At 35.8% G+C, this 18,435-nt stretch overlaps 1 protein-coding gene across 1 annotated transcript in view; it reads right to left on the minus strand.

The window, feature by feature from the left end:
- The window catches only part of LRRIQ3 (leucine rich repeats and IQ motif containing 3), a 144,563-nt gene that overhangs the window by 85,440 nt on the left and 40,688 nt on the right, over window positions 1-18,435 (minus strand). Inside the window, exon 5 of the mRNA XM_062193399.1 lies at window positions 7,538-7,694. Within this exon, the coding sequence (XP_062049383.1) occupies window positions 7,538-7,694 (157 nt within the window). The remainder of the gene's footprint in view (window positions 1-7,537; window positions 7,695-18,435) is intronic.

Below are 18,435 nucleotides of genomic sequence, written 5' to 3' on the forward strand. Positions count from 1 at the left end.
GCCTTCATTACTCTCTTAGAGACCTCATTTCCAAATATAGTTAGACTATGAGGGTATGATTTCAACATATGGATTTGCAAGTGGGGCACAAAGATTCAGTCCATGACACTTTAAGGACTTTGCAGATATGATTAGAGGCCTGGAGATGAACTGAATATTGAGGCAGATCTGATGTAATATCAGGAGTTCTTATACAAGGAAGACAGGAAGTAGGAAATGGGGCAATGGAAGCAAGAAACTGCAGTGTTGTGAAGTAGGGGTCACAAATAACAGAATATAAGCATGTTCCTTGCAGAAGTTGGATCAGGTAAGGAAACAAAGTCTCCTCTGAGTCTCTGGGAGGAACCAAACCAGTCCTTTCCAAAACCTTGATTTTTAGCTCTGTAAATCCAATTTAAGACTTCTGGAGCATAAGAATAAAATACAAAATTTGTATGAAAAAATCCCCTTCTTTTTAGGGAAGATGGATGGCCAGAATGGGATTTATATTTCTTAAGCTGGTATTGCCATATGCCTAATTTGTTCACAACTAGATATTACTAGAATGTTGTATGGCAGCTGGTAGGAACTTCTCATACAGTGAAAACAACTTCTGTGCCCAGTCTTCATTATCCCATCATTACTGTATCTGGTGAAGTCATAATAGATCATGAGATGACCTTGAAATAGAGGTCATTTATGGCAGAACCACAGAATAGAAATTGAAGGATTCTGAGAACATTATCATACAGAACTGTTACATCAGCTATACACTGTCAATCTCTTGACTTTTTAAATGTTTATTTATTTATTTTTATCCACTAGAAAGAATGAGAGCAAAAGAGTGAGAGGAGTAAAAAAGAGCAAGAGCGATCAGTTGGTTCACTCCTCAATTTCCTGCAACAATCAGAGCTGGGCCAGGCCAAAGCCAGGAGCCTACAGCTCCATCTTGGTTTCCCACATGAGTAGCAGTTGCCCAACCACTTGAGCTATCATAAGATACCTCCAGAATACATAAGAGAAAAAGTTGTATTGGAAGCAGAGTGGATATGACTAACCTGCTACACCATGACACCTGCCTCTACTCTCTTGTCTTTTGTATGAGAGAAAAACAAAATTCTGTTTTGTACAAACCACTGCTATTCAGGGTGATTACTCCCAGTCCTAATTAATGTTCTCCTTCCTTCCAGTTTCTTTCACATAAATGCTTACTCTAATTTTCACTGCTATCTCCAGGTACCTATTCGTGACATGTATGACAAAATTCTATCTTTAAAAATACCACAGTGGACTTATTTAAAGGAATATGTGTTATAAACTATTATAATAGATCTATTCAGAACTTTGTTAAATATGATATCTATATATGTCTCATGAGCAAGTCACATTAGACACAAGACATCTAGCTAATGAGTAAGAATGCTGCTTTATGTAGACAGCATATTCAATATTAGATAATTTTATACTCTAAAATTATAGCCATGCATAATTAAACCATGACACCATAATATATGGCAAATAAAGAATGTAGAAATATATTTAGATCATCACTGCTAACTGTTAAGTTAATATAAAACATTCCCAGTTCAAGTGTCACATTGTAATCATATTCTTGTATTTCAAAGGAAATGATGAAATTATATTTGTGGGAATAAATGTTTAGCAGAAGTCCTCTATTTTATTTTTTTTCTTTTTAAATGATTTATTTATTTATTTGAAAGTAAAAGTTACAGAGAGACAGAGCAAATGATGGAGAAAAAGAGAGAGAAAGAGATCTTCTATATTTTCAAATTCAATGAACTTGTTGAGTAATGAGGTATGTTTCATTTATTTTCTTTTTATTATCTTTTTTGTTTGTTTTTTTCTTTTTTTTGTTTTTATTTTCTTTTTATTATCAATGTGACTGTAGCCTAGAATATGACTTTTTATTATCATGTGACTGTAGCCTAGAATACATGTAGTAAATGACAATAATACTTCATTAAACTGTTGAACTTAGGCCCATATGTACTAACACGGTAATTAAGTAATAGCTTATCTTCTAAGCTATCAATTTTTCTTTTTTGGAATCCAAAAGATTACTGAATCTAAATTAAATTACACTTAGCCACTAGCAGCTCTAGTATGTCCATTCAGATTATTTTAATAGATAGCTTATGCATCTACCTGAAATGAAGTCACTAATTACCAGATGTATTAATATACCACTTCTGCTCCATACACGAGAACCCCAGGATATAAATGACTGATGGAGTAAACTGAACTTGTATGCTCCTTTCAATTTCATTTTATAAAAATTAGTCTCTGCTCAGTGATATTTCCTTAGCTCTTCTCTGTCTCCTACAGTTTCCAGCATAGAACTTGCTTGATTCCAAATTTTAAGTCTCTACAGTTTATTGCAACACTAAGGACATTACTAGTATTCAATAAGTAGTCATTTGAAATACAGTATATTACTGGTCAGTGACAAACAGGACTTTATAACAATAACAAAGACATTTTTAAAGAAGACGTAAAGATATTATAAAATTTCTTATTTACATAATATAAATTAGGATCACATTCCAGAACCTCCCTGAAAATAAAGGTTACTTTTCAGGTAATAACAAAAGATACATTTACTTCACAAAACAATGAAATACATTGATAAAAACATAAAAATAATTATCCATAAGGTTTCAATGCTGCAGAGGTGTCATTGTGGGTTCACTGGTTGTAAAGACTGTACTCCTGTATTGCAGGATGTCTATAGTGGGAAATGTTATATATGGGGGGATATGTAAAGGAACTCTCTACACATTCCTCTCAGTTTTGCTGTGAACCTAAAAGTGCTATTAAAAAGTTAATTACAAAGAAGATATTTATGACGTGGCATATTATATAAAATAAAAGCCTTTGTAGATAACAGCTCTATACTCATGTTATAAAAATGTAGGTCAATGTTATAAAAATGTTATACTTACGTTATAAAATCTTTTTATTCATAATGCATATTTTATTTATTTTTATTTTGTAAATAAAACATGACATTTGGTTTAAAAGTAATATAGGAATACTTATTCTATTTTATGGAATGAAGCTGACAATTCTAATATAAAATTAAAGCCAATTAAAATCTTTAATTGACAAAAAGACAAACTGACAGACAAAAGAGAGACTTGTCTAACGGTAAACTGCTTGAAAGCAATAATCACCTGAAGTTCTATCACTTTAATAACTACTATTAACATCTTGATAAGTATGCTTTAGGTTATTTTTCAGGCACATGTGGTATAATTAAAAAGTTAATTTGTTTATATTTTGGAGTCCTTATCAAGTCATAATAGAGTAAAATAAGAAGAGTTTCTCACGTTAAAAAAAACTTAAGCCTTTAAATAAGTATCTTTAATAATAATTAATGAAAAGGATTCACAGGGAGATTTCTATTTGAGAACATTTTGTGTTGTTTTATAAAAATGGCCTTCAACATAAATTTATATAATTCCATCAGTTTTATTTATGGTAAAAATTAATCTTCAGAAGCAAGACAAAATCAATAAAAAATATTCTACAGTGCAGCCAAATCATCAGTTGTACAACAAATCTTAATTTAGAAACAAGCTGGAATATTACATTAGATGTCAGATGTTTCCTGGTTCTATAGAATGCATGAAGGACTACTAGACAGGAACATTAATTTAGAAGTGCTTTGAAATAAGAAATCCCTTCTAGAGAAGTTGCAATGGATTACCCTATAGAGTATTTTGCTCTTTTTTTGTTTACCAGGAAGAACCAAGCACTCTCTCCAGAAGATGAGTCAAGACAAAGGATGAGAAATTCCAATCTCTGTGCCTCAAGGAGAAAGGGTATTGCTCATGTTCTATACTTGATCCTAGCCAAAAGGCCAAGCAGCAATTTTGCTCATGTTCTAATGAAAAGAGTAGACCATGATTCTAGCAAGTGGACCACAAGAGGAGACAGAAATCCACAACCCAAAGAGTTGCTTTTTCTTTTCCCTTCATAAAGTTGAAGCAGTAAAGGTTTCCCATCCATCATTTTCTTCACAGATGTATTTTTCCTCCTTCCTCACACAGTGACTAATCATCTTATGGAAACCTCAGATGTGAGAAGTGAGTAGAGGCAGGGGAAAATAAGGGAGCCAAGCTCGTTCTGAAAAATATCATGGCAAGTTTCTCCCAGTCAATCCCAAATCTCTTTCATTTCTCTCACATTATATCCCTTTAAATTCAATGTTTGAGTAGGAAATAAATGAAAAAAGTCCATACATGCCAACAAAGTATAGTTAATGGAGAAATTATCTTACACTTCATCTTAGATTACTATAATTTTACAAGGAATTTGAGAATAATAACATATTAGTAAGGGATTGCTGTGTTTGCTCACTCCTCATTCTTGTATTTTCTTCAGTATTTTTTGAGGAAAAGGATTGACTATGAAAAAGCAGATTTTTAAATAGTCTTGGATGTCTCAGCAAAATCCATCATAATAGTATCTACATTTCTCCCCAATCTATCATAATGGTATCCAAGTTTCCGAAAACGTGATCTAACGGATTCATCACCATAATGCTGCATCAAAGAGAGTCAAACACGCATAAGCAGCAATCACATTGACTAGTATCTGTAATTCATGGATAAGTAATACTCCTTTTGCTGCTATCATCAATTTCTTCCTATTCTGATACAGTTCCTTTTTATCAATTTTTTCCTCATGAATCCTGACTTCTGCTTTTATATGTGATTTTCTACTTATTCTTACTCCATAAACTTGAATATTTATTTGGACATCCAGTTTTGCATTATAGCTTTTCCAAAGTCATGAGAGATTTTATAACATTTATTTGTTTGTTTATTATTTTTGAGGTAGAATTACAGAGAGATGGGTAGAGATCTTGCATCCACTGTTTCACTCACAAAATGGCCAGGGTTATGCCAGTCCCGAGCCAGGAGCCTGGGATTCTATGCAGGTCTCCCATATGGTGAGCATGGCCTAAGTACTTGGGCCATCATCAGCTGTTTTCTGCGCCACATTAGCAGGGAGCTTAATTGGAAGTAGCACAGCCAGGAGGTGAATTGGTGCTCACTATAGGTGGTAGCTTAAGCCACTGCACCACAACACTGGCCCCAATTTTAAGGCCTTTAAATTAACAATATTTTATCTAAAACAAGGAACAGATTCAGACATTGATTAGTTCATCTAATGAATTGCTGAACTTTAAATTCTATTAGCAAATCCATCTATTGCCTTGCTTACATTATTTTTTTAGAAATCAAATATCAATATTAAATGCTAATGTTTACTCACTCCCAGTGTTTTCCCTACTTTTTTTTTTTTTTTTTTTTTTTTTTGACAGGCAGAGTGGATAGTGAGAGAGAGAGACAGAGAGGAAGGTCTTCCTTTATGCTGTTGGTTCACCCTCCAATGGCCGCTGCGGACGGCGCATCTCACTGATCCGAAGCCAGGAGCCAGGTGCTTCTCCTGGTCTCCCTTGCGGGTGCAGGGCCCAAGGACTTGGGCCATCTTCCACTGCCTTTCCGGGCCATAGCAGAGAGCTGGCCTGGAAGAGGGGCAACCAGGATAGAATCCGGCGCCCCAACCGGGACTAGAACCCAGTGTGCCTGCGCCGCAAGGTGGAGGATTAGCCTGTTAAGCCACGGCGCCGGCTTCCCTACTTCTTAACCCTTATGACTACCCCATAGGATCTACATTTTTTAGATGCTCTCTGATATCAGTTTTTTTCTGATTAGTTTCTAAGAAATTCAACTTTAAGGCACAAAAACAATGTAAGTGAATGGTAAAAATACTACAAAAAGTATATCAATCCAGTGAACTGAAGAGGGGACTATAAATTACCCAAAAGGAGATTGAAGGCCATTTTAAGGCCCAGAAAGAATAGTTAATGAAAACTGAATCTTAACATCAAATTATTTTAAGCAATTGAGCTGATGACAACTTATATAACGCTGTACGAATGGTGGCTGTAAACAATAAGAAAGCATAGGACAATGAATGTATTTTCACACAATGAAAGAATAGTTCTTTAAATTACATTAATGGTGGGGCCGGTACTGTGGCATAGTGGGTTAAAGCCACGGCCTGAAGTATCGGCATCCCATATGTGTGCCGGTTCTAGTCCCAGCTGCTCCGCTTCCAATCCAACTCTCTGCTATGGCCTGGGAAAGCAGTAGAAGATGGCTCAAGTCTTTGTGGCCCTCCACCCACATGGGAGACCTGGAATCAGCTCCTGGTTCCCAACTTCTGAGCGGTTCAGCTCCAGTCATTGCAGCCATTATGGGAGTGAACCAGTGGATAGAAGACCTCTCTCTCTCTCTGTATCTACCTCTCTCTGTAACTGTCTTTCAAGTAAATAAAAATAAATCTTTTTTAAAAAGTACATTAATGGTGATGTGGTTGGTAGAATTATTAATTATTTGAGATAATTGAGAAAATACCTTATAGTAAATATATTTTAACAAAAGTATAATAAGGTTCAAAATCCTTCCATGTCCCTGACAATGTTTTATTCTATATAACTTCACAGACATTAACTAAAGTTAATATTTATTTCTGTCATGTATATATAATAGTTATATGCCATAACACAACTTATATACATATTCATATCCATATATATTTATTTACCTTGACTATCAGCACATCCAAATTCATTATCAAAATACAACAATTTGAATATAAATATACAATCTTCACTGAAAGTGTCCTCTGTATAAAGCATACAGCAAGGCAGATGGGCCCAAGATCTCAACCTAGTGAATTAAGATGCTGTTTCCGGGGCTGGACTGTGGCTTAGCTGGTGAGGCTGCCACCTGCGTCCCAGCATTCCATGTGGGCAACGGTTCAAGTGCTGGCTGCTCCACCTTTGATCCAGCCCTCTGCCATGGTGTGGGAAAAAAATAGAAGATGGCTCAAGTCCTTGGACCCCTGCACCCACGTTGGAGATCCAGCAGAAGCTGCTGGCTCTTGGTTTCAAACAGGTGCAGCTCCGGCCATTGTGGCCAATTGGGGAGTGAACCAACAGATGGACGATCTCTCTCTCTCTCTCTCTCTCTCTCTCTCTCTCTGCCTCTTCTTCTCTTCTCCGTGTAACTCAAATAAATAAATAAATCTTTAAAATAAATAAATAAATCTTTTTTAAAAAACAAATAAATAAATCTTTAAAAAAAAAAAAAAGATGCTTTTTGGGAGTTCCACATCCCATATCAGAATGCCTGGGTTCAAGTCCTGGCAGTGTTACCAGTTTCTTGCAAATGTACATACACTCTGAGAGGCAGCTATGACAACTCAAGCAGTTGGGTCACTGCTAAACATGAGCGAGATTGAATTGAATTCCTAAACCCTAGTACCACAAAAGTACTTCTGTACTACATTTTTATCCTATGTTTCTCACAGCAAGAGATTCTAAGGTAGACTATTAACAATGTACTAGAAGATATTTATGAGAAATGAAAAAATTCTTGAAAATTCTATGGAAAATTATAACTCTAGTATTTTTAAGTAAAAATATTTCAAAGAGAATTAATTCACCAATTATACTTACATATTTCCAATGAGCAAGGTTTGCTTTTATATTAGTTTCAGGCTGGTAAACGACATCTCTAATGAGTTTATCTTCATGTGTTTCAGTTACGTAAATCCATTTTGCTTCATATTCTCTAACAATTTTTAGATGATGTCTTTTATGCAAAAACAAGGGGCTAAATATAAGGGGGAAACATTCATTATCTTTTTTAGCCCAAAAATTCTAAAAGTTAACAAATTATATGAATTCATTTCCACATGAAAAATGGCAGTAAATTTAATGTAATTTTTTAATTTTATTACTACATAATACTATTTAGGGACAAAAATTTCTTCATCAACATTCATCAAGATGTATGAGTACTGAGAAATTTTCACAGCTATGAATTCAAAACCAATTCTGTACTTACAGATCAGTATGCATTTTAAAATGTAATTGCAGGGGGAACATGACCAAATTATCAATAGAAATACAAGACAATCAGTGTAAACTCTTTTGTATTCTTTTCACTTCAGTGAAGAAGCAACATTTTAATGTGGTAATAGTAATTATTATATCACAAAAAATATATTTTGACTACATTACCAACACTAGAAAAATACTCTAGAGAATTACAAAATACAATAAGCCATAAAACAAACTTAAAATTTATATTAGCCACAATAAAAAGGCAATGGAACACAAGTGAGATGAATTTTAATACTTTGCCTTGTTTATTCAGTATGAGTATATCCAAAATATTATCTAATGAATGGTACCTGTGAATTAAATCAGAATTAATGGTAAAAATACTAAATATTTCCAATCTAACAGGGGAAAATTATTAAATAAGTGAATAGACCCATAAATAATTGTAGGACACAGTTAATTCTACCAACATGAGAAGTGGGAATATTGGAGGGTCAAAAACGGAAAAGCTAAGAAAAATGTTGGAAGAAATAATGACTAAAAAATTCTGAAACCTGGTATAAATACATTGATCTACACAATAATGAAGCCCAATGACCTATAAATAGAATAAACAAAAATGTCTTCATCTAGACACAACATAGTATAACCACTGAAATCTAAGGACAATTAAAAAAATACTGGAAAATAGTAAGAAAAAAATGACTGGACACATGTAAGTGAATCTCCATGAAATATCTTAGTGATTTCTCAGTTTTAAAAATGGGAATCAAAGGCAGTACTATGATTTAGTAAAACTGCTGAAGAAAAACTCAAAGATTCACACATGCACACACATACACAAGGAGAGAGAGAGAGAGAGAGTAAGAGAGAGAGAGAGAATTCAATGGAGAAAGAGCTGTCATTCACTGGTTCTCTCCCCACAGCCTACAACACCTAAGGCTAACCTGGGACCAATATCAGGAGCCAGAAGCCAGGAGCCAGGAATGCAATCCAGGTCTCCCTCGTGGGTGACAGGTGTTCAATTACTTGAGCCATTATGGCAACCTTCCAGGGTCTACATTGGCAGGAATCTGGAGTTAAGAGCAAGAGCCAGGAATTGAACTCAGTCCCTCTTAACGTGGGATACAGGCAACCTAACTGATAAGTTAAATACTCATGCCCTCAAGCAAGAATCTTAAATCCAGCAAAGTATCCTTTATAATTAAAGGTGAATGATTAGATTTCCAAGATCAATAAAAACTGACAGAATCTACTTCCAGCAAATATGCCTTATGAAAGGAAGTTCTCTTAAAGATGAAAGCAAGTAATCTTTGATAATAATTCGATATTAAAAATGTTGCATTTTAATTATTTTTATTCCAGAACTATTTATGTGATTGTTTCTTAATTAACAAGGAAATTTTGGCATCTTTCAGGATTCATTTCAAATTTAACTGAAGAGAACTTCGAAAATCGCTTTCTGAAAATATAGGAATTCTGTAAAGGCTGAGTGAGGATGCAAACAGCAAGCAACAGTTTTAAGACTAGGCATATATAACAAAAGGAAAATTATTTATTGAAGAATAGAATTAAATGTCAGAACTGTGAAATCAGAGCATGTAAGCCTGGAGTTACTCTTATTACCAGCAGGCCACCCCACCCCCAGCAACCTACTTGGAACAAAAAGTCATACTATGGCAGAGAAGACTAGAAGGACAGGCAGTTTCGTGGCTAGAGCAGGATAGCTTTTATTTGGAGCTGAGAATAGGATATTGTTAGAAATAGCTCAATATCAAAGAACCAGGGTGGTTTTAACAATGCAGTTATCCTGCAGTATTGATATACAATAGAGCAAGTAATAAACTGAGACAATCCACATATTAAGAGGAACAATGTGAGGTATGAGATCACCTGAAAGAGTCTTCATAAGATACCATAATCTCTGACGGCCTTGTTGAAATGCTCAGGAGAGATGTGAGCGCTTCCTGGAAAGCTCTTCACATGGGCTAAATGTGAAGCTTTGCAAGAATAGATATTAAAACATGGGTCAGACCTGCAAACTTCCTGAACTATGAATTAATTCTCCAAGTATATAGATTCATCACCAAATGTTAGAAACTTGAGTGACACAAAGGTTTTAGACATACCATCTGATCAAATGTTATGTATCCAAGCTGTGGGATGTTAAAAGTTAGTAAAAGGGTTAATATTAATGGTTAATAGATTAAGGATCAAGAAAATTCAACTGTGGGTCTGAGGGTGGGTCTATGGGGATGATTAGACTGCATTAAGTGATTGGGAAGGAACAACATGATCAAATCACAAAATCTGTATGAGATGAGGTCACTTAGAAGGTAGATGTTGAGTGTGCTACCTGTCTCTCTAATTTGTGGCTTGCCATGTGACCATCTTCCATACCTGCCCCACTATTGCCAGACTTCAAGATCACAGAATGATGAAGCTATTTGATCTTGGACTGTGACCTGATCTTGGACTGTGAACCTTCAAAACTGAACCTGAAATAAACTCCTTCCTCCTTAAGTATCTTTTCTCAGGTATGTGTTATGTTGTAATCTAACACCTAACCAATGGCCTAATGGAAACATAAAGAATATCCTAGGGGCCAGCGCTGTGGGGCGGTGGGTTAACGCCCTGGCCTGAAGTCCTAGCATCCCATATGGACGCTGATTTGAGACCTGGCTGCTCCACTTCCGATCCAGCTCTCTGCTAATGACCTGGGAAAGCAGTAGAAGATGGCCCAAGTCCTTGGGCCCCTGCACCTATGTGGGAGACTCGGAAGAAGCTCCTAGCTCCTGGCTTCAGGTTGGCACAATCAGTTCTCGCTGTTGTGGCTGATTGGGGAGTGAACCATTGGATGGAAGACCTCTCTCTCTCTCTCTCTCTCTCTGCCTCTCCTCTCTCTGTGTAACTCTTTCAAATAAATAAATAAATCTTAAAAAAAAAGAATATCCTAGCCAATAACCACAGAGCCTATTTTTCCAAGCACATGTGAAAAAAAATGGCTCATGAGGCAAAACCTAATAAAATTCAAAGACAAAATACTGAAACCATACACAGCATCCTCCTTTACTCACTGGCTGTATCAGCTTTTCTCACAGGCTATAGTTTGCCAACCACTGATCTCATCATTATATATATATATATGAATATGTATATGTATATATACACATGCACATAAGCTCTCTCTCACACACACACACACACACACACTGACAAGAGGAGGACTTCAAAAAGATCATGGAAAATGGAATAAAAATATCATGAGAGGGGGTAGTGCTGAGGCGTAGCAGGTTAAGCTCTACCTGTGGTGCTAGCTTCCCATGTGGGTGCTGGTTCAAATTCCAGCTGCTCCACTTCCTATCCAGCTCCCTACTAACAGAACTGGGAAAGCAGCAGAAGATGGCTCAAGGACTTAGGTCCCTGCACCCACATGGGAGACCCAGATAAAGCTCCTGGCTCCTGGCTCCTGGCTTTAGCCTGGCCTAGTCCCAGTCAATGCAGCTGTTTGGGGAGTGAAGCAGCAAATGGAAGATCTCTGTGTCTCTCCCTCTCTCTGTAACTCTCCCTTCAAATAAATAAATATCTTCAAAAAATATATATCATGTGAATTTCCCATGAAGATTTTGAAGCACCCTCTCCCCTATGTGATGTATATGTGTGTATATAACAACTTTAATAGCAATTACATTAAAAATTAGAAATGTTTTAGCTACAGTATTCTACAGATCCTGTACCGGTCTTGCTTATTACAATAATATGGTTTAGGTACACAAAAACAAACTTTATATACATTTAGTAGATCTTGAAATCCTGCCATTTTGGCTGCCTTACTAATACATCATTATCACTAATGCATGGATGACTTAAAGGAACATAAATTTTTAAACAAGTGTTGCACCCTGAACACTTTTCTTCTTTGATGGAGTCTTGGCTTTGCTTTGCATCTCATTGCTGCTCATTTCCCAAGCCTATTTATGATAGCTTCCTAAATTTGTTGTGCTCTTCATGGACAAACTTCCAAAAATTGTATCATTGCCCAAGCATTTAGAGTTACTTCTGCTATTTGCAAGTTCCAAAACATTTGTCTTATTCCCTCCTGTGTTGCAACAACAGAATAGCACAGATTGCATGATTTATAAAGAACAGAGATTAATTTTCTGGCAGTTCTAGAAGCAGACAATCCAAGATCAAGGGACCACATTGGGTGAGGGTCTTCTTGCTGCATTATAACATGGCAGAAGGCAACACATTACACAAAAAAGCAAGGGAATGAATTCACAGCCTCAATGTCTTTTATATTAATGCATTCATGAGGGAGGAGCCTTCATGACCTACACTTCCCCATTAGGCTACACACGTGTTCTTGGGGGTTGATTCAATCTGCAGCAATATCATATCTAACCTTCTAAATGTATATGGGATGACCCAAAAGAAAGTGTTCACTTAAATAATGTGTTGAAATATAAAATTCAAGAACAACTCATCAACACATTAGATAACCACCATAGCTATGTTATAATCCCTATATAAATGTTAAAAAAACTTTCTATTTATCTGAAAGGCAGAGTTAACAGATGGAGAGAGAGAAAGAGAGTTCTTCCATCTGCTAGTTCATTTCCCAAATGGCCGCCATGGCCAGAGTTGGGCCAGGACAAAACCAGGAGCCAGGAGCTTGTTCAGTGTCTACCACATGGGAGCAGGGTCCCAAGCACTTGGGCTTTCTTCCACTGCTTTTACATGTGCATTAGCATGGAACTGGTTCAAAAGTGGAGCAGCCCCATGAAACAGCACCCATACGGGATGTCAGAGTTATAGACAGTTTTACCTGCTACACCACAATGTCAGAAGTCTTAAAGGAGATATTCCATTCCTAGAATATAATTATTTTTCTTGATTACATTTGTATTAAATGATTGTATTTTTATCTATTTTTGATGGATTTTCAATTTTTCCCAATTATCTATTAAGTAATTATCTAATAGCACTGCTATGAGGATTGTGTGAACTAATAAACATAGTAGTACATTTAGAAGTTTAAACACAGGACTGGTGTTGTGCCACGGCAGCTAGGCTACTGTATGCTATGCCAGCATCTCAATTAGCATGCTAGTACAAGTCCTGTCTGCTTTGTTTCTGATCCAGCTCCCTGCTAATGTGCCTAGGAAAGCAGCAGATGAGCAGATGATGCCTCAGATACTTGGCCTATATTTACATAGGAGACCTCCTGGATGGAGTTCTGGGCTCCTGGCTTTAGCTTGGCCACCCACTGGAGACAGATGGGGAGTGAATCCACAAAGAGATCAATTTTTCTGTGTGTGTGTGTTTATGTGTGTATGTGTCTCCCTTTCTCTTCTGTCACATTTCAAATAAACAAATAATTTTTATGTATAAACATAAAGTATATCATAATAAAATAATTTCTTAAGAATAATTATGACTTTTTTAATATAAAATAATATATAGAGTTAATTTAGCACTATATGTCATTATATACCATTATTCTCATCTGTGTGAAAGTCATATTTCCATTAAAATGCAAACCTGATAAGGGAAGTGATTTTGATGCTTTGTTCATTGTTGTATGTTTAGGAGCTAGAAAGTGCCTACCTGATAGTAGACCAATCAATAAATTTTCATAAATTGCATCAAACAATCAAAATAATTATATATTCTAGCGTATATCATACCTACAAGACAAATAGTATATATTTGTGTAATTTCATCACTTTGACATAAAAATTTCATAAATGAAAATGATTTTCCCAGAATCTAGCAAGTAGAAATGTAATAATTAAAGTACTTTATTTGGCTATGACACATAACTGTATTTGTAACTTACTAGCTTTGTAACCTCAAGCAATTTATTTATAGGATTGTATATAGGATCAAATGAGAAATATTACATGAAATAACTAGGACAAAATACCAAATTAGAACTTTAATACACATCTGTTGATTCTAGTCCACTGCCAACTTTGAACACCAAAATTCACAGTACATAAGGATATCAAATCATATCTAAACAGTTTTTTTATTATTTTCTAATAAATGAGAAAGAAAGTGAGCATGAATCTTTTTAGGAATTGCCTATGACCAACAAAATTTCAAAACCAAATTTGATCCAGTACATTTAATCTCTAAAGTTTTTGACGCTTCTCAATGTATTATTAGTAGGAAGATTCTAAAAATTTCTTCATATGAGAGAATAATGATTTTTTTATATATTCTTTGGTAAACAATGAAATATTCTAGAATACTACTCAATCATAAAAAAGAATGCAATCCTATCTCTTCCAAGAAACCATAATGGAAACCATAATGCTTAGAGAAAGAGAAATAATCCAATGCCCAAAAGATAAGTACCATATATTTTCTCTGTATAGGAATGAAATGGACATCTTGTGATTTGATTATTGTTTTTAGCCCTTTGTTTATATTCCTGTGGAATTGTGGTTTTTAATATGTTTTATGTGTTGAATTAAGACTGTGATCACAGAGTGGACTGAAATGTTTTTTGTAAAAATTAAAGAAAAAAAGGAAAGGAAGGAAGGAGGGGGATTGAGGGAGATAGGGAAACATGGTCATCTCTGAATTTTAACTATAGCCGGCACCGCAGCTCAATAGGCTAATCCTCCGCCTGCAGTGCTGGCACACCAGGTTCTAGTTCTGGTTGGGGCACCGGATTCTGTCCCGGTTGTGGTGGAGGATGCCCAAAGTGCTTGGGCCCTGCACCCACATGGGAAACCAGAAGAAGCACCTGGCTCCTGGCTTCGGATCAGCGCAGCGCGCTGGCTGCAGTGGCCATTGAGGGGTGAACCAATGGAAAAGGAAGACCCGTCTCTCTCTCACTGTCCACTCTGCCTGTTTTAAAAAAAAAAAGAATTTTAACTATAAAATACATGAAATCTGGGGCCGGCACTGTGGTGCAGTGGGTGAATCCTCCACCTGCAGTGCCAGCATCCCATATGGGCGCTGGTTCTAGTCCTGGCTGGTCTTTTTCTGATCCAGCTCTCTGCTAATGGCCTGGGAAAGCAGTAGAAGGTGGCCCATTGGGCCCCTTGCACCATGAAGGAAGCCTGGAGGAAGCTCCTGACTCCTATCTTCAGATCGGCTCATCTCCAGCCATTGCAGCCATTTGGGGAGTGAACCAGTGGATGGAAGACCTCTCTCTCTCTCTCTCCCTCTCACTGCCTGTAATTCTACCTCTCAAATAAACAAAATTTTTTTAAAAAGTACATGAAATCTGTTCTCTTTACATAATAAAAATTTTAAAATGAAGACTCTAAGGCCACTAGTACTAGAACAACAACACAACAACAAATACTAAAAAGGATAAAGTACTACATTGTACATCTAGAAGTCAGGACAAGAGCTGATCAGGTCATTGTTTCTTATAGTGTCCATTTCACTTCAGTAGGTTCCCCCTTTGGTGCTCAGTTGTCACCGATCAGGGAAAACAAATGATATTTGTCTCTTTGGGACTGGCTTAATTCACTCAGCATGATGTTTTCCAGATTGCTCCATCTTGTTGCAAATGACCGGGTTTCGTTGTTTCTTACTGCTGTATAGTATTCTATGGAGTACATGTCCCATAATTTCTCTATCCAGTCTACTGTTGATGGGCATTTGGGTTGGTTCCAGGTCTTAGCTATTGTGAATTGAGCTGCAATAAACATTAATGTGCAGATGGCTTTTTTATTTGCCAAATTAATTTCCTTTGGGTAAATTCCAAGGAGTGGGATGGCTGGGTTGTATGTAGGGTTATGTTCAGGTTTCTGAGGAATCTCCAGACAGACTTCCATAGTGGCTTAACCAGTTTGCGTTCCCACCAACAGTGGGTTAGTGTCCCTTTTTCCCCACATCCTCTCCAGCATCTGCTGTTGGTAGGTAGATTTCTGAATGTGAGCCATTCTCACCGGGGTGAGATGGAACCTCATTGTGGTTTTGATTTGCATTTCTCTGATTGCTAGTGATCTTGAACATTTTTTCATGTGTCTGTTGGGCATTTGGATTTCCTCTTTTGAAAAATGTCTATTGAGGTCCTTGGCCCATCTCTTAAGTGGGTTGTTTGTTTTGTTGTTGTGGATTTTCTTGATTTCTTTGTGGATTCTGGTTATCAACCCTTTATCTGTAGTATAGTTTGCAAATATTTTTTCCCATTCTGTCGGTTGCCTCTTCACTTTCCTGACTGTTTCTTTTGAAGTACAGAAACTTCTCAATTTGATGCAATCCCAAATGTTAATTTTGGTTTTGACTGCATTTGCTGCTGGAGTATTTTCCAAGAAGTCTTTGCCTGTGCCTATATCTTGCAGGGTTTTTCCAATGCTCTCCATTTGTGTTTCTGTGTGGGTACAAACTGATGAGGTCTTTACTAATTATATACTGAATTGATCTTCTGTATATAAAGATAATTGGAAATGAAAAAAAACAACCTGGTGTTAAATTGGAAATGGCATAGAAAATTAATTAATTTAAAAAAATATTATGTAGGATCTCTGTCTTTAATGTGCTGTACACTGTTATTTAATGCTATAACTAGTACTCTAACGGTAGTTTTTTCACTTTGTGTTGCTATATGGGGCAAACTGTTGAAATCTTTACCTAATATATACTTAACTGATCTTCTGTATATAAAGAGAATTGAAAATGAATCTTGATGTGAATGGAAGGGGAGAGGGAGCGGGAAAGGGGAGGGTTGCGGGCGGGAGGAAAGTTATGGGAGAGGGGAAGCCATTGTAACCCATAAGCTGTAAAAAAAATAATAAATAAAAAATTAAAAAAAATTATTTACAGGGGAAAAAAATGAAGACTCTAAAGACATTACTTATAAATAAAAATTGCAAGCTATTTCTCAACATCAGATTATTAGACAATAACATAGGTTGCTACTATCACACTCATAGTAGAGAATAATAATTTTATCTTAAAATGTAATCATTTTAGAATTACCCAATGTCCAGCACAATATCCAGTACATGAGATAAAAGTATCAAAAGTCTTAAGACTTTAATTAAAAGTATATGCAGTGTTGATTAAAATACAATGAATCAGGTGCATCTTTACTTTTAAATGAATTAAAGTTTGTAAATGCCTTTTCCATGAAACATTTAATCAAAAGTAGACAATATTTTTCTTTCAGTTTATTTTAATGTTATAGTAATTTTAGTATACAAAATACATAACAATGATTATAATCACTATTTGAGGTATTATAGAAGCATCAACAATTTAGTCTTTTAATGAGGTCCCCAAAAATAAAGTTAAAGGAATTATCCACAGAAGACCTGTGCTTAAGATATTTTGCTAATTGTATAGTAGTTAAGCCCCTGCAGGAATTTTGTATGCTATTTAAAAATTCATTAAGTATATTTCTAGTAGGCTTACTCATCAGTTGGTATCTTTTTGTCTTACAAAAGAAAGAATTCCCAGTTTTAAATGGCTTAAACACAAAGGACAATTTATCATCTCTCAAAACTGAAAAATCCATGGAAGGGATCCAGACTTTGTTTGTGTGACACTAACTCCATGTCTCTGGGTTTCTTGTGGCTCACTTCTTCTGTGTGTCATTTCTTTCCCCAGGGAAGTATCTGTTGCTCTTATGTTTTAATAATGAGCATGAGGATCATCCAAAAGAAAGAAAATGGATAAAACATGACTGTAAAAAAAGGTGTTTTCTCTTCTTCATTGGATCACACTCAAATTAATCCTATGGCTAGGGAATTAGCATGAGCTGGTGGTAAAAAGATCCTTTAGATTTATTTTTATTTTTCTTACTTTATTTCTTACTTTATTTTTATTTTCTTACTTTATTCTACCGACTCATGTCAATTACAATGTTAAATGAACAGTACCAACCATCACCATTCTTGCTTGGTTCCTGATCTCCAGAAGAAAAATTCTAATAGTTCACATTTATTTGTTAATAGTGTGGTAGAAGAGATATTATAAGATTAAAGAAGTTTCCTTCTGATTCAAGCTTGCTAAACTTTTCTTTTTATCTTAAATAAGTCTTGAATTTTATCAGCTGATTTTTGTGCAAATATTGAAGTGATTTTTATGCATGAAGTCCTCACTTTACAAAGCATTGTGTTAAGAAGACTGTATATCGTAACTGTGTCCCCACTTTGCAGAGTCCTGTGGGGTATTATTTTTCTACTATTGAACATCATTCTACAAACTTAGTGCCAGGGCTGAACTTGCATCTGAAGACTCAGGAGGAAAGTTCATTTCCAAGCTCATTCCAGTTGCTGGCAAAATTAAGTTATTTGCTTAGGACTCCTATATCACAAAAATTACTCTGGTTTTCCTTGTATGTGGTATTCTCCACATTCAAGACAGCAAAAGTGGTTCAAATCCCTCTTGTGCTTTGAATTTCTCTGATGTCCTGCTCCACAGTCAGAGAAAAATGTTTTTTAAGTGCTCATGTGATTAGAATAAACCTATTTACATATTGAGGTCAACTGATTAATAAGTAATTTTAATTACATCTATAAAATATCAAATAG

Source organism: Lepus europaeus, chromosome 5 (genome assembly GCF_033115175.1).
Source record: "Lepus europaeus isolate LE1 chromosome 5, mLepTim1.pri, whole genome shotgun sequence".
NCBI classification, from domain to species: domain Eukaryota; kingdom Metazoa; phylum Chordata; class Mammalia; order Lagomorpha; family Leporidae; genus Lepus; species Lepus europaeus.